This window comes from Alligator mississippiensis, chromosome 13 (genome assembly GCF_030867095.1).
Source record: "Alligator mississippiensis isolate rAllMis1 chromosome 13, rAllMis1, whole genome shotgun sequence".
NCBI lineage: Eukaryota > Metazoa > Chordata > Crocodylia > Alligatoridae > Alligator > Alligator mississippiensis.
This window is the reverse complement of record NC_081836.1, coordinates 52,394,866-52,412,621: the sequence shown is the minus strand read 5'-3', so window position 1 is coordinate 52,412,621 and position 17,756 is coordinate 52,394,866. Positions and strand designations below refer to the sequence as shown.

Below are 17,756 nucleotides of genomic sequence, written 5' to 3'. Positions count from 1 at the left end.
AGCTGAATGGATCCCCAGAAACTCATTGCCGGAGCGGACAATAGAGCGATTTCACAGTAGAATAATAAGTGGTTACCTCTTTTCCACGAGATGGCAGGTTTTGGAGCCCCTGAAACCTCACAGGTTAATACTGCAGTCATCCCTTCTGTAACAGTGGTATCTATTGGTGGCCGGATAAATGTTGGTTTAATATCTGGGATAAAAAAATTGAAAAATTCAATGGACCAGCTATCCGAAAGATCCCTTAACTACTATGCTAGAGTGTTTTACATCCACTTTTATAGAGCTGATTGTGGGGAAGGACATGACAATAATAAATGAAAACCTTTCAGCAGTGACTGTAACCTTTCATTATTCATCTCCTAGGAATTATCTCACTCAGTTTATTACCTAAATGGAAAATAAAATCTATCAGTGCTTGTACAAGTACAAGCAAGGCAGCTTATAGATAAAGGAGCAAAGGTGTAAAACGAGCGTGCTGGGGGAAGCAGAGACATCTAGATAAACAAAACTATTTGCTTTCATCTTCATAACATGGAGTCCTTTAAGATGAAAAGCAACTTGAGAAAGACATTAACTTTCAAGCCTAAATGTCAGCCAAAAGAACTTAGAACCTGGTTCCCATCCAAGACATCTTCCAAGTTTCTTTCTTTCTTATTTTCCCCCAGTTGCATTTTATTACATTTTTTACTGCAGCTTCCTGGACAGATATTGAACTGGTGCAGATCTGTTTTCTGAAGCCCAGTCACAACACTGGTCAAATCTGTAAACTGCCCTTGAGCTAAAATCAGCACAATGAAGATGTGACAACACGGCTAACTCCACCTGGAGTCCGTCAGCGAGTCAGGCAAAGCATTAGGGACACCCCTGGTAGTAACAACTTTAAAAGAATGACTATTGGCAACCATGGATTTTTTTCCCCGTGGAACAAAACGTTATTCTCCAATTACAACATTTAACCAATGGGGGGGGGTTTAATATAGAAAATAATATTTATTTAACTTGGACCATTTTTGGGGTGTGCTGGGCCTTTTCCTAGGAAAATCTACCTAAAATATCGCCCTTCACAAAAATAAAAAAAAGAGTCATGTGAATGGACAAGAGCATTATAATAGTAAAACTAAACTGTACAAGTAAAAGGAAGACAGGGAGAATTATTTCTTGGTTAACCTTTTCCTTTTTGCCCTCAGCTTGTCCTTTTTTTAATGTAGCAATAAATGACTGATCGAAGGCCTGCTGCTAAGAACAGTCTTCCGTAGTCTTCAGTCGGATTTTGCTTTGCTAGGCTAGATCCCGCTGGCAACAGAAATCCAGGTGCTATCATGTAAATCGGAATCAACCCATTTTATCTACCGAGTGGTAGAGAACTGCTTGCACATGATTGAGGCCTTTCAGTCAATACGGGAACCCAGGTCTCATGAACTATGCTGTAGCTCTTTACTTACTGGTTACATCTAGGTAGGTGTGTGTCTGTATTTCCCCAGCTTCATTGCTAGCAAAACACTGAAAGATCCCAGCGTCATCGGTACGCGCTCCCTGGATCTGCAGACCGCCATTGTGGAGTACTTTGTAACGAGGATTTTGCAACTTGTTGATAGGAATAGAGTCCTTATACCAGACCAGAGTGGGACTAGGAACCCCTGGACATTGAGCAGAAACAGATCTCTATTATTCACTGCACAACTGTGCAAAAGTCTGTACAATAAAAGTACACAGCAATGTTATACTCACACAGATGCACACAGGGTTCAGTTCTCCATATCCCGTTCTCCCCCTCCCATTATAAATAGTTTTTATAATAAAACACTGTTTGACAACTGGTGGATATAGGTAAATTGTGTTACCAATGGCAGTAATATATCGTAGGATGCATGATGGCAAGGACAGCAAATAACGAGAGAGAAAACGTTGCAATAACATGTTATCAAATCCCTTTCTCCACCGTAATCGTTTTTCATATCACGGTGGGAATATGACTGACATGAACATTTCAGATTAAAATACAAAATTATGCAAACTAAGCAACAGCAATTCTTTTAGTGCCGTTTTATCCTGAATAAGATTCTCCTAAACTGCTGGAGTGAAGATGTCAACGTTAAAAGAACAATGGGAAAGTACACATTAGCAAGGGAAAAAATGGAGCAACCCTGAGAGGTATTTTAATTCAAAATTTAAAAATCTTTTTTTGTGATAACTGGCAGTTTACCTTTAAGAGGCAGTGTGCAAACAGCATGGTGTGTACACTGGGATGCTTGCAAATTGTCATTCATTTTGACTCATTTTCGGCTTTACTTGCGCCTTAATACAAACAAAAAAATGCAAATAGAAACCAATTCTACCTTCAACTTATCTCCCTATGTTGCTTATTACTGCTTTTCTGCATGGGCATTTTATATCAATACTGCTACAGATTTCCAGTCACGCCTCAGCTCTGCTTTGCACCAGACGGCTTGCATGAAGTGGCTGTAAGCTCGGCAATTCCAGTCAACGGAGGCTTTTGCCTTCCTTGGGGAGTCCTTCAATGGTGTAGAGCGCTCATACAGAGGCTCCTATGCCAGTCTCCATCTGAACCCTACGTTCTTCTTATATTCCAGCAATCCCTGGCTCTTTCTGAACAGCCGCAATGGGCCACAGGCAGCATAGCCTGAAGTACAGCAATTATAAGGTTGTTCTATTTTATGATGCAGCTGGATGATGGGTGTAATGCTGGGTTTAATGAGCTTGGCCCATCCCACGCTTCTACCCCAAGCTTTGCAGAATATGTAAGCATGGATGGAAAACTGCCCAGAATCTGAACTACTGACTGTTTCTAAAGTCCGTGTCTGCCACCTGTCTTCTTTAGGTACCCCTAACACACTCATCACCGTAAAATCTAGGCAACCAAAGTAGTCACTGACAACCAGGCCCAAGATGACTTGAGGCGGCCTTCTACCACCTCCAGCTCTATAAAGCAAGAGCCAATTCAGGAAGTATGGCTCTTAAAATCTCTAGGTCTCAAATTCCTCAGCAATAAACCAGGAATAATAACTAAATAAGTTACTAACATCTAGGGCTGTGCGAAGCTTTGGTCCCTGATTCGACTCAGTGGAGATATGGCCCCATTTGGTGGCCAAATCTCCGAATCTGAATTGAATCAGGAGACCCTTTAATCTCTCCGAATCGAATCAGAAGCCTCTGAATTGATTTGGAGTGATTCGGAAAGGTTTGGAGTTTCGCCCATAGACACAGCTTTAAATGATTATTCTACATACCTGAAAGTACCAGGCGGCTCATGAATGGTGCGATGGTGGGGCAGATGGGGTGCCCCACAGGACTGCGGGCACTCCCCAGCATGCTCGGCAGCAGACCTGGAAGTGGACCAGAAGTACTTCTGGTCCATTTCCGGGTCTGTCGGGGGTCCCCCGCACTGCCCCAGCTCGGTGACTGGTGCCACCTGGGTCGGGGGCGGGGGGCATCCGGGGTCCCCCTGCAGCTGATCGCCGAGCCAGAGGGTGTCCAGGGGTCCCCCAGTGTGTTCCCTGGCTGACCCAGAAGTACTTCTGGTCCACTTCCGGGTCTGCTGCCAAGCATGCTGGGGAGTGCCCGCAGTCCTGTGGGACACCCCATCCGCCCCACCATCGCAGCATTCACGAGCCGCACCTGGTACCTCAAGGTATATAGCAAAAACATTTAAAGCTGTGTCTATGGCTGAATCGCTGATTCACCGAATCAGCATGGAATCTTCACATTCGGCTTTGGCCGAATCGAATCAGGACAGTGATCCAAATCAATGAATGGAATCACTGTCGCCCGAACTGGGCCGAATACGAATTGTATACGGCCTGTTTCGCACACCCCTACTAACTTCATAGGGAATCTTTGTGGCTCAGTTCATTAATGAATTAAATTCACCCAAATGATGAAGACCTTTGCATCATACAAGAACTCAGGGTGAGGACTAGGTAGAATCTAAGTAATGCAGAGTGAGCCCATGTGGACACTGAATTTCACTTTCATGTAAGCAGTGCTTGGACAGTCTCTAACGGACGGTACAATGAAAGGCATAGTCACATTATCATTATTATTTTTAAACTCCTGATGTGATTTATGAATAATAACACATATCCTTTCGTGTCTCCTGTCAATGTATTCATCCTCAGAAGCTACTGTTAACCCTAGACAGAATATAAAAAGAAAACCGAGGCATGGTGTAAAAAAAGAAGAGCCGATTCATGGGCAACTGGTGACTCCCCAGTCTGGGAGGGCGCCATATTGCCGATGGGGGGGCCGAGCGCAGAACCACCAGCGACGAAACCCGCAGCGCACTTCCAGTTTCACAGCTGGTACTTCCAGGGGGTACATGGCCAATCTCAGGGGGGGGCACGTGCACCCGGGTGCATCCCCTGTGTGTCGTGAATGAGCTGATTCATCCTAATATTATTTTTTACAAGCATATTATTTACCAAAATGATCTCTGATGCTTTTGCTCTGTTGGTAAAATAAGCATTTTCAGAATCAAGAAGATAATCATCTCAGAAACAAACCCACTGTACACAGTGCCTGTTGTCATCTAATGCACAAGAAATGCGGTATGCCACCGTGCAATAAACACAATTTGAATTTCATACATCAGCCCATATACAGATTTAGTGTAAATTCCAATGTTCAGAATTCTCAATGCGAGTGTTTTTCATCTCTTGAAAATCCCTCGGGGCAAATACAAATTATCACTGAGTAATGAAGAAACAGATGATGCAAAATAAAACAGATCTGATACAGAGGCGCCTGGAAATGATTTCAAGTTTAAATAATAGCAATTCCATTGTCCTATACATTGAGTTTTATTGGCACCCAGGAAATAATGACATTCAGCACTCGGTATTTTCCGCCAAACCTATAAGATTTGATGTCATTCCTCAAAACCTCTCCCTCTAACAATATTAGCAAAAATCCAAAACCTATAATCATTGTGAGATACACTTTTCCATCACCAACTCAGCTGACAAACTGAATATTACCATCTCTATTTTCTTATATTTCAGCTATGGATACCTTCCACGCTTCCAAGTTATGAGTCTGAATAATGTGATCTTATCTAAGCATTTTGGAGCCTGCTCGTTGCATACATTTGGGCTGTAGTGATCTCCCCAGAAAGACTTACCTTTAGAGTTGAAAGTAGGAAAAGAAAAAAGAAAAAAAGAAAAGAAAATGCAAGTAGGAAACAAAGCTTCTGTTTCTTCCTCAAGAAAAACTAACAAGAAAGAGGAAACATTTAATAGGGGTTAATAGTCCTATCTTGTCATCTGAGGGGTACAGTGTGGTATAAAGATTAATAACCTGACTTGTGGGCACCTTTAAAGTGATACACATTTTGCAAAGCACTCTACCAAGATTGGCAAATTTACCTAATGGGAAAAAGGAAATGGGAAGCTAGGAAACTTGAGCGTTATTCCTGCCTTTGCTACTTGATGCAGACCGTACGTAAATAATTTAAGCAAGTTGTGGCTCAGTTTTTCCCATCTGCAAAATGAGGATAATAATCTTTAACTATTTCACAACAGTGCTGGGGTCTTTGCTCATCTTTGCCAGAGTCCCAAATAACTGTGGAAGTTATTTTGGTTTTTATAGCCCCTACAATCTCCCAGTAGGTTACTGGGGTGTCCTTCTACTTGTCTACACTGGTAGAACTGAAGTCCAGTTAACTGCACTCCCTACATACCACCAGCTCCAACCTTTCTATAAGCAAATAATAGAATGCATTTAAAAATGCACTGAAAATGCAGGCAGGATCAGTGGTTTCTGGAGACATACAGAGAAACAGGGTTACAGAGCGGTTGGACACACTGAAACTCCATTTATAGGAAACTAAAAAGCTAGTCTGTGCAAGTCACAATTTTATTTCTAGTTAATCTCTGCTTATACTGTGAAATTAATCTGTCTCTCACACACTCACGCTGCACAAAGCCGGAGCAAATGGGCTTTGTGTGGAAAGCTCCACGGGAGCTTGGGGAAAATAAAATCCACCTTCCCATTTGTGGCCAAGGCCTAGGGCAGCTCCGCAGCACCTGTAGCCTTATTATTCTGGGCCTCGAGTTGGAAGAGGGCAGCGAGCTGCAGGCAGCCTGTCTTTAAGGATCTGTGGTTGCTAAATCTATGTACTCATGGATCGATGAAGCCCCCAACCACTCCTTCAGTCCTATTCCCTGCTCCATGGTTGATCATATTGAGCTAACATTTGGCATGAGGCCCTTTGCACGCCTGATATGCAGCTGACTAGTGCCCAGGGAGAAGAACAGCACTGGGAAGAGCTTCTGTACCCTCCCCATTCATCAGTTATCTGAATCCATCTTAAAGACGGTCAGTGGACATAAAGGATTTTGCTCCAAGAGGATTCCCATACTTAGGAATAGCCCAGGAGTCCCCAGGGAGCTGGTTGGCATTTGTCTGGAAGGAGGGGGCAGAAAGCACCCACATGATCTCTCCAGGACATGCTGTTTCCTTTAACATAAGAAAAGCAGTTGGGTCTTAGGTAGAAGAAAAGCATTTGGGACAGGGAGAGAGTTCAGAGACTGGAAAATGAGCGATTTGCCTGTCACGCATTTGACAGCGCTCAGGAAAAACACGATTTTAGCCGGTTTCACAAATGGCATGAGTTGGGTTTTTTGTATGTTTTTTTTTTAAACATAAAACTACTGATGTGAGAGTCTTGTTGGAGCCACAGAAAATCCCAGTATGTTTCAAATAATATGTATTGAAAGCATTTGACATCCCCCCCATGCAGCTGAATGGGGAATGGAAACAATAAATACATGCTACATGAATTTGTGTTGTAATGACAGCTGATGTTTGAAAGAGCAGGTCATGAGTTACAGTTTTCTCACCAAGCTCATGTTGCATTTTTTTTGTTTTGTTTTAATTGCTGCTTTTCATTAATATAGCACCTTCCATCTGTGGGCAATCTGGATATGCCCTTTTATCCTGCTCTATGGATAAGGAGGCACCCAGAGCTTTAACGTCTTGCTAAGGTTGCAAGACAATTCAGTGGTGGAGTCAAACCTAATAGTCAGGTTCTTGCAGCTTCCTGCTTTAATCACTAGATTATGATGTCTCCATTTTTTTTTTTTTTAATTAGTGTGCCAAAATAGCATGCGTTTCTATGGAATTATGTCTTTAAAAAAAACCAAAACACATTTGAAAAGAAATGATAAACATTTGGAAGGTCTTTATGGCATGAAAACACCGTCCAATTAAAAACGGAATGAAAGAGTGCTCTAGCTCAAGTGTAACTACACTTAAATGGTACCACAGCTGACATCTCTACTCAGAGTAAAAGCTCCATCATTTTCAGAAACGGAGGTTTAACTATTGGAATTATTGATTGTTTCTCTGCGTCCCAAGTTATGGGTCCCAAAGTCACTGTTTTCTTTCAATTAATTTGCTGGCTCAAGACATGAAACCCTTTTAGCCAACTACATTTGTACAAAGCATCCTTTAAAGCAAGGGTCACAAAGAAAAGCAGCGGGGACTGTTTTGCTTGGCTGACGAGCAGCGTTAACACGGCCGAGATCTGATACCAAAAATCCACTCACTTCTCCCGTTGTACAAACCCAAGAGCTGCCCAATTATCTCAAGGGAAAAGGGTATAACTTCAGCTCTAGTAAACTGTCGGAGTTTCTTGGAAGTCACCAGTTACGATAATTTATAACAGCCAAGTATCTGCACCAAAACAGCAGAGACTGATATTGTACACTTCACTCAACAGGACATGCATCTGTTCTTACCAAGCCGGCATTGCCTTCATACTCACTCACCCATTGCCTGGCACAGGATGTCCACTGTTTTCTCCACCTCAGCCAAAATCCGACTCTCGGGCTCAGCAGTAAAATAGGGCGGCTCTTTAGAACAGGGGGGAAAGAAAACACAACAACAAAATGTAAAGACGGGTTGATTTAAAGGAGTTAATATAGGTTCCTCAGCAATGCCGTATTTAATTCAGGGTACTAAAAGCCACCTAGTTTGTCTCTTGTGGGGGATTTTCTTCCTTGCTTTTTTAGCAAAAGCATCGTGAAAAAACCAACAACACTTATTCGCTATGATCAACAGGAATTTCAACGAGAGCTGAGCCGATTTCAATTTAAATTTAGGATTTCACACTGCAAATGAATACTCAGACTAGGGGCTACTTTTCATTTTATGGGCCTGAATCGTGGAATGTTTTAATTCTCGGTTTCGAAGGGCCATCCCCAGAGGTTCATAAAGGTTTATATTTACAGCACGGTATTTTATAGGATAGTTTGCTTCAGTATCTAAACTAAATACCACTTCATGAAGCCATGAAGCACATCAAATAAAGTGCCACTGCATGTCACAGAGCCTATATCAGAGGATAAGTGCAGCATATTAACAAAAAAAAGAAACAGCTTTATTCCTCAAAAGCCAACAGATTTAATGTTTTAATTGAACTTATAGTAATAACCAATGAAACCAAAAGTTCATCATTAGGACTAAACAAAAGATATTAGAGGTGTTTATTAAACAAAGATTAGACTTTAGGGATTGTAGGGCATACTCTCCTGGTACTATTTAATCTTCACAGGATAAAAAATCAGGAGTACCTTGTCAAGAGTCCACAGGCATTAAGGCTGCAGTGATTATCATGGTAACTAAAAACTGTCATACTCAGTCTATTCAGTACCATTATCATGTGAGTACTGTTTTAGAAGCATCTTATTTGATTATAGCTACAATTCTATTGTAGCAGAACTACGCGCAAGAAGTCCCTATGCAGACTGCTTCTGAAAAAAACGGAGAACGGAAAAGGTGATGTGATCTGTTTGTAAGAACAAGTCCATGTATTTTTCTTCTGAAGTGCACCAGCACATTGGAGAAAAAAAGGTATAGTAGGTTACTATAGCCGGCGTCACTTTAGCTTGCTTATTTCTCAAACCCATTCTCCCAACATATAAATGTCTAATGTCTATGAAATGAAGAAGTCCATGGCACAGATATGTGCATTAGGCCTGTGGCAAGTGGCTAGCATTCACTTCGGATTCGGCTGAATCCGGGGACAGTGATTCCATTCGGTGATTTGAATCACTGTCCTGAATCAATTCGACCGAATCGCCGAATCAGCCAGGCCTATCCCCGCCCACTCTCCCAGCTTGGCAATGGCTGCCCTGCCCGCCCTAGTTCCTGGCACGTGGAAGAAAAAAAAAAGCTCTGACCCAGTGGGTGTTGCCAGGTGGGGGGCGATCCCCACTGCCCCACACTGCATGGGGGGGCTCTTTAATGAGCCCCCGACCCCACCTCCCGCTGCCCCAGCACCCCCTATGGCTTCCCCACCTGCCATAGCTCTAGCCCTTTAAGAAATGCCCCCCTGCACTCACCATTCCTGCCCAGCAGGGGGCGATCCCCACCGTGACAGAGCCCCCCATTCAGTGTGGGGCAGTGGGGGGCAGCAGGGATTGCCCCCCACTGCCGGGCAGCTCCCGGTGAGTGGGGGCTTTATTTAACGGGCCGGGAGCTGGGGCAGGTGGGGGCAGCCATGGCGGGGCTGGGGGAGCGGGCAGGGGTTGGGGGAGGCTGGGGGAGCAGGCAGGGGTCCTCCCTGCTTCTCCAGCCCCCCCCCCACTTACCAAAAATCCTCCACCAATCCCGCTGTACTTATTACAAATATTAATGAACTATTCTTTGTGGCATCCCCTGAAGTACAGTGGAACTTCTCTCCACTTTAAAGAGAGGTTATGTGACACACCAAAAGCTGCATAAACAGGATTAAAACCCCAAATTCCCCTGCACTAACTGCTGTGCCTGGTCTCATCCATGTGGAGGACTCAAACTCCAATAAGGCCCATTATGGGTCTTACATTTCCGCATTCATTTGAAATAAAGTCAGTCAATATCATTTCTCAGAGTCTGTATACAAGATGAAGGAATAAGGATGTGAAATTAACTACAATAGACATTTACAACACAAACCCAATACACTGACCGGGCTGTGTGATTTATGACATTTTAATAATATAAACATGTAATCGTTATTGATCCTTAGGGCCCAAGTCTGAGACTATTAATAACATGCATAATAAGATGTTATATATTGCACACAAACTCATACATTAATCTAAGCAACAAACAGCAAAGCGGAACATAAAACTAAGACGTGCTGATGGAACAGCGTTGATCATTTGTGTTGTTCAGCACTCTGTGATACATCTAGCAAAGCATACTTCACCTTCCGTGTAGGAGTAGCACTGGTGTAAACTCTAATGACCTCTTTTTGCAAGGCCTGTGACACTCAGGCCCTCTCAGAGGTTGAGAGAGGCCCGGGCCGCTTCCATTTTTTGAGGCTCAAAAGACAATGCAATAATTTGTAATAAATGTTCCTTTTTTATTTAACAAGTGCTTTTCTAGCTTTTTTCCGTCTTCTTTCAATCCTGTCAGTGTATCTCTGTGTCTGTATGTGTAAACTCATTTGGAGATAACGTCAAAAGTCTAAATTTGAGGCCCTCCGTAAATGAGAGGCCCGGGCCAAATGGCCCTCCTGGCCCCCCCTGGTGACACTCGGTGCTTTTCCTGTACCTCCAGCCCCCAGAATTATTTTATAACCTAAGGGGCATCTATATACATGTGCTCTGGAGTTGGGGGGGGGCGCTTTAATAAGAGCTCTAATTAAAGTACCAGCAGTGTCACTTGTATTCAGCATCCTATGCTTCAAAATGACAGCGGAGGCACTTGAACTAAAGCTCGTTTGACACCCCCGCCACCATTTTGTTAAAGCGTCCCCACCATCATTTTGAAGCACAGGGACGCTGAATAGATGCGATATGGAGGCTGCTGATTAATTAACACACTCCAGCTGATTCGATTAATCGAGTCTGCTCCCACGCATGCTAATTAGCACGTGTCAGAGCAGATGTCCGGCACATATAGAGGTGCCCTAAGATACTCAACTTGCATTAGAAAAGTTAATTTTGTAGTTGCCGAGTAAAGCTTTAAACTACGAGTCCTGAAGTCTCAAAAATCAGAAGGCAAAGAAAAACAAACAAACAAAAACTTTTTTTTGTTTGTTAAATTCTCCTGATCTTTAAACGAAACTCATGAAATGTGAACACATATGGCTGGCAATGCTAGAGTATCCCCAACGATGTAACTGGGACCACTTATCTGCTGTGAGCATTTAAATGCTTTGTGGGACCAGGAACAGAAGACTCAACACCTTAGATAAAATAGTCACATCTCTCTCTTTTTTCCCAATGACACTCTAAAAAGCTTCACCTCTTCCCCCCATGGCCTGATCTGTACAGAACAGTAGTTCTCACTTCCCTACGTCCATACTGGTGCATGGCTTGTAGTCTGGAAATCTAGATTTCTCAGAAGCCTAAGCCCCTCCATGCTGCTTATTTGCTGTATTATGAGATGATACATTTCCCTTCCTATCACTCACAATTCCTTCCTCACTGTGGGTCTCACTGAATGGACTACTGTCACAAGATAGTTTTTATGGCTCAGGACAGAAATTACACATAAACCAGTATAAGTGATCGGAAACCGGTTCAAATCTAATGCAACAGAAGTTCAATGCACATTAGCCACTTTCAAAAGGTCCAAAACTGGTTTAAGATAAACCTGGATGGATGTAGTACCAAACTTAATTGCTTTAGGTTAAATTGGTTTATTGAACTTCTGTCCCAGTTCTCTTCCAGATTCAAGTTAACTCAGTCCCTTAGCATCCCAGGATGCTTTGCACCTCCCCAGCAAATCCCCTCTTGCTGGGTGGGCAGGCTAGCCTTGGCCCAAGGTGTCTGCTCCAGCTGAGCAGGGAGGGGCACTCTAGTGGCCCCCCACCCTGGGCTTCTGGCCTGGGCCACTGCAGGCATGTGGCTGCATTTCCTGAATCAAAATTGAATGTCTGTTCACTTGCTTACTGGTTCAATCTACACAGCTTAGACTAACCTGCAAAGATTGAATCAATTCAGCCTTGGGCCTTTGGAAAACAAAAACAAACCAGATGGTCTACCGTTTCAACCCTGAGAGCATGCAACAGCTCCTGGGGATTGTTGGCAGACATCAGGCTGGGGTCAGGTCCTGACCATAGGCTTCTCAGTATCAAGAAGAATATCAGACATGGGCCCTATGCCACAACGGTGTGCCTAAGGCCCAGAACCAGACTAGCCCCAACAAGCCAAAAGGACATACGATTAAAGTAAGAGTCTTGTAGCAGGCTACATGCTTGAAGGGGCTGTTGTCCAATGTAGCAGGCTGCATGCCACAGGGGCTGCAGCACACCTGCAGGCAGTGACCTGGTGATTGCATGCCAGCTAGGAGATGTGGCCCAGCTGCTGAGAACTGGCTGGCCAAAGGAAACTAAAAGCTTCCAGGGAAGGGAGCTAGAGAGAAGAGGGGGACTGAGAGAGAAAGCTCCCAGGCTGGTGGCTGCAATGTGGAGCCAGGGTACTGTCTTGGGGTCTGGAAAAGACCCCAGCAAAGCAAGGCAAGTAGGAAGATTTAGAGCCTGCAGAACACAGCCAGAGTGGCCCTCTTTGGGTCTATAGGAAAGACAAAAGGATGAGAGAGCAGGCTGTGAGGCTAGAGGCAGCAGAGTGGGCCAGACAACCCTCTCAGGGTCTGGGAAAAGACCCTAGGTTTCTGAGTTAACCCTTTATTGACTGTGTATGAGCTTGCTTGCTGATTACTGATTTGTATTTGATGCTGTTGTCTGTGAAGCAGGGGTGCCTGAACAATAAAGACTGCGTGAGCTGAGCTAATGTGCTACAAGTCTGATCAGAATAGCCTGATGAATATCCCCCAGATGTTTGCCCATGGAAATACTAATCTTCTGAAGTGTCCTGGCTCTCTTTGAATCTAAAGGCACAAAAGGAGTCTATCCCCTTATGCAGGAAAGGGGCTAAAGGGATAAAAAAAAGCCCCCTTTGGCTGTACAGGGAGCTCCAGGAAAGACTGGAGGCAAAGAAAGAAATTTATAGGCAGTGAAAGCAGGGGACATCCACCAAGGAGGCATACACCACCATGGCGCGGTATTGCAGGGAGTCAGTTGGGCAGGCCAAGGCAGGACTGGAGGTCAGGCTGGCTTCAACAATTAAGGACAATAAAAAGTCCTTCTACACATACATAGCGAGCAAAAGAAAGGCACAGAATAACATAGGGCCCCTGTGGGACAAATCAGGTCAGTTGGTGGTTGACGCAGAGAAAAAGGCAGAGCTCTTCAGTGAGTTCTTTGCTTCAGTATTCCTAAACACTGACCAAGACAATTTCCCCACCTTGAGCATAGACAGATGTCCAAAAGGCACCAGACCGCCAAAGGTTAGTGCTGACTTAGTTAAGGAACACTTGGAAGGGCTGGATGGGTACAAGTCAGCCGGCCCGGATGACCTCCATCCACGGGTGCCGAAGGAATTGGCCAGTGTCATAGCTGAGCCACTGGCACGGCTGTTTGAGCATGCATGGTGCTCTGGCCGGGTCCCTGAGAACTGGAAAAGGGCCAACACAGTGCCCATTTTTAAGAAGCGGAGAAGGGATGAGCCAGGTAACTTTAGGTCAGTCAGTCTTACCTCTATCCCTGGGAAAATACTGGAAAAAATCATCAAAGAGCGCATTTGTGAAGGCCCAGCAGGGGAAACGATACTGAAAGGAAACTAGCATGGGTTCGTCACAGGTAGCTCTTGCCTGACAAACCTTATAGCCTTTATGACCAGGTCACACGCTGCCTTGACACAGGAGCTGAGGTCGATGTCATCTACCTGGAGTTTAGGAAGGCCTTTGACACAGTTTCGCATCCTATTCTCATAGGGAAGCTATGGAGTCAGGTGGATGGCCAACTGGCTTAGGGACCGCACCCAGAGAGTGGTGGTGGACGGGTCATTCTTGGCCTGGAATGAGATGGGCAGTGGGGTCCCGCAGGGTTCGGTCCTTGGACTGGTGTTATTTAATATCTTCATCAGCGATTTGGACGAGGGTGTGAAGAGCACCTGCTTCAAGGTCGCAGATGATACCAAGTTATGGGGCAAAGTTAATATACCAGAGGGCAGGGAGCAGATACAGGCTGACCTGGACAGGTTGGATCAACAGGCAGAATGAAATAGGATGCAATTCAATGAAGATAAATGTAAGGTAATCCACCTAGGAAGGAAGAATCCCGAGCACACCTACAGGTTGGGGGATCACCTCCTCAGCAGCTCAGCAGCTGAGAGGGATCTTGGAGTCATAATTGACTCCAAGATGAACATGAGCCGGCAGTGTAACAAGGCCATCAACAAGGCCAATCGCACGTTGTCATGTATTAACAGATGCACGACCAACAGATAGAGAGAGGTGATGCTCCCCCTCTATGCGGCACTGGTCAGGCCACAGTTGGACTTCAAGAGGTACACGGACAATCTGGAGAGGGTCCAAAGGAGGGCCACTCGCATGATTAGTGGCCTCCGTGAAAGACCCTGTGAGGGGAGGTTGAGAGATCTGGATCTCTTCAGCCTTTACAAAAGACGGCTAAGGGGTGACCTTGTAGCCGCCTACAAATTTATCAGGGGAGGACAGCAGGGAATTGGTGATGCGCTGTCTACCAGAGCGCCCCAGGGAGTGACTAGGAATAATGGGTGCAAACTAGTAGAGAGTAGATTTAGGTTAGACATTAGGAAGAATTTTTTTACAGTAAGGGTGGCCAGAATCTGGAATGGGCTTCCAAGAGAGGTGGTGCTGTCACCTAGCTTGGAGGTCTTCAAGAGAAGACTTGACAATCACCTGGCTGGGGGTCATCTGACCTTGGTCCTCTTTCCTGCCAGGGGCAGGGGGTCAGACACGATGATCCACTGGGTCCCTTCCGACTCTATAATTTATGAATCTACTGCATATTTATAGGGTATGAAGTAAGGACTGGTTTAAATCACACGGTATGAAAAGTCAAGCATTCATCATATTAGGCAACCGTGATGTGCTGAAATGTAAAGTGTGCAGTGTAGGTACAATACCTTCCAAACTACTGTATCATAAGAGCCAGAAACAAAAATTCCCAAAGGATGACAGTGGTTTCTTTGGATCAGGTCAACCATTTGATTTAAGCCTATTAGATCATGCTTACTCTCCTGGCACAGCATGCTGTGTAATAAGATGCGCGTATCTGATACCAGATTGAGAAGAACAGATCCTGTGTTGTTTCAGACGTGGATGTGGACAGACAAAACGCTTACAGTGCTTTAAAGCAGGGTGGGAATGGGGGACGGGAGTGATGTTCTAAAACTCTTATGTCTTCTGTTCTGTCCCACAATAAGTGGAACTGAAGCAATAATAATTTGCCACCCATCTTATTTGTGAGTAAATTATTGCCATTTAGCCCCATTGATTGCATGACCGGAGCAGACAGATGAAAGAGGTAAAGGTTAATCTGACACGTGCTCCCAAGGGGTTATTCTCACATTCCTGTCCCCCTTTACATTTCACCTGTCACCGCCACAATTAGTATCTGAACTGAATTGATCTTAACTAAAGAGTCAGGAATAAGCAAAAGGAACAAGGGATATCTGGTAATAAATACAGGGCTTAAATATCTGTTGAGGATTTTTTTTTGCACCATTGGCTGCATTCTGAAAACAGCCTCCCTGCAAGCCCCTTGGGAGTCTGCAAAATCTGATACTATTCAAACCTCTCCCACATAGACTTATATGGCCACTGATTTTAAAATTCAAAAGATATCAGTCAGCATCCATTACACACCCTTCAAGCTGCATCAGAGATGCGTGACCTAATCCGAGATACGTGCATGAAAGTCAGAAAGAGCAGAGTAAGCCCTGGGGGCTCCTCCACAAGTTGATATTCCTATATGACTGAGAAATTCATATTGCATATTTAAAAGGAAAATTGAGCCCTAAACTTGGAAGCCTGTCTGCAACATTAGCATAAACTAATTTAGTCAGGGAACATCCTGTAAGAAGGTAGAACTGGGGGCTTTAAAGTGCCTTGCAAGTGTAAAGCGTCTAACTCCAGCAGGTGGATAAAAGTGCCCATTTGGGGAGTACATCTCCATCTACATATATAGTTGTTGGTGGCAGATTTCCTTGAACCGGGACTTTTCTTTTTCTGAGAATCATAGAAGAACTTTATTACAGAAATAATTAACAGACAACCCTCAGTAGTCTTTAGTATCTCTTGGATATTATGAGGCTCAGGATAAATCCTTCTCTGTCCTAGTTATGATGGTCTTTATGCACTGTTGTAGCTAGCACAGTTGTGCTCTCAAAGAGGGGAGTGGTTATCATCCTTTGAGGTGACTGTATTTTAATTTATAACAAGGATGACTAATAAGTGTGTGTGTGTGTGTGTGTGTGTGTGTAAGAAGCACAAATCTAAACACTAATAGTACTAAAAACGATTCTTAAAGGGCTGAGATGTGGATGCCAATCACAGTCCCGCAGTTTACAAACCTCAGAAATGAATTTGGATATTCCCTTTCCACATGCTTCAGGAGATCACCTGAAAGCTGCTTTTTCCCTGAGCTTCTGAACTTTAGTCTAGGCAAGTCAAATGGCTTTTCTACTCCAGGCAGCTCTCCTATACTTCATTTTCCCCATGCACAAGTGAGAATCCTTAAAGAAATCACCTCTGGTTTAAAGACTTGGATTGTGGTACCTTTGCTAATGCTGAGCTACAAGCATGCTGGACTACCTACTACCTGCGACTGCAAGCCAAACTACAGTTTGCTTCCGCTTCCAACCAGGTCATCTCTAGAAACCTGAATACTCTGAAACCTGTGGACCCACTTCACTACACCTTTGGGGCAGGTTGAGATTCGATACAGTCTGCACAAGAGAGACAGGCGCGGAGGACCCTCTAACGCCTCATTCCCTACCGCCCCGACCCTGAGAAACAAATGTATACCAGCTCAGATAGAAAAACTCAGGGAGAAAAAAAAATGCTGGTGATGCTTTCCAGCTGTAGAAAAGGCACCATAAGAAAGAGGAATCCTCTATCATATCATTTTCTTTTGTTACATCACTTGCTTTTACTCCTTTATGCTTGCCAAGTGGTTACCAACATGAAGCTTTATCCCACAAGACCTTTCTAATATCTTTGCATCGTTGCTTGTTTCTCTCTCTCTCTCATTTTGTCCAGTTTTTACTTTTAATTTTAGCCGGCTTTACAGGACAATCATTTTCACACAGCGGAAGGATTTGTTTCCATGTGCTGTCAAGCTCCTGGTATTCATAATTCTCTATATATAAGTCAGTTCAAAAATAACTATTTTGCACTGGTTTTAAAGGAATTGGAAGAACTGGAATAAAGTTTTTATTTTATAAATCAGTTGTCTCTAAATGAGTTTGTCATGAGCAGACTCTCATCAAGTTACTTAATCGTCTGATAGTTAGTGGTAAAACAAACGTGTTCTGATCTAATTTGCAACAAATCTTCCCCAAATTGCTACTCTGCTAACTGAAGAACATGCTACCCTTTAAAAAATGTATTACAATTGCAGCTCATAAAACCAGAGCTTGGAACCACCTCGGTTTATCTCCGCTGGAACAATATGAAGACGTCAGGAACAGCTTTGCCACGTTCGGTGGAAAATTTCAGCGCGGCACAAGGCTAGCAGGCTTTCTTTTCGCTCACGGGCTACCACTCTATTACAGTACCTAATACGAGACTGTGCAAATATGACACTTGGTTGTAGTATACAAATCAGATATATTGTATAATCCCTCCTGGAGATTCTGCTGGGGTAGTAATGGAGGGGCCCTTATATTGGACTCCCCTGGCTTCTGATAAAGCAT

The 17,756-nt window shown here is 44.0% G+C and overlaps 1 protein-coding gene across 3 annotated transcripts in view; it reads right to left on the bottom strand.

Moving 5' to 3' along the window:
* SDK1 (sidekick cell adhesion molecule 1) overlaps nucleotides 1-17,756 on the bottom strand; it is a 683,598-nt gene that overhangs the window by 178,483 nt on the left and 487,359 nt on the right. For all 3 annotated transcript variants that reach the window (XM_019494663.2, XM_014610818.3, XM_019494664.2), the window contains exons 8-10: nucleotides 7,791-7,874; nucleotides 1,446-1,640; nucleotides 77-193 (exon numbers count right to left, since the gene is read on the bottom strand). In XM_019494663.2, the coding sequence (XP_019350208.2) occupies nucleotides 77-193; nucleotides 1,446-1,640; nucleotides 7,791-7,874 (396 nt within the window). The remainder of the gene's footprint in view (nucleotides 1-76; nucleotides 194-1,445; nucleotides 1,641-7,790; nucleotides 7,875-17,756) is intronic.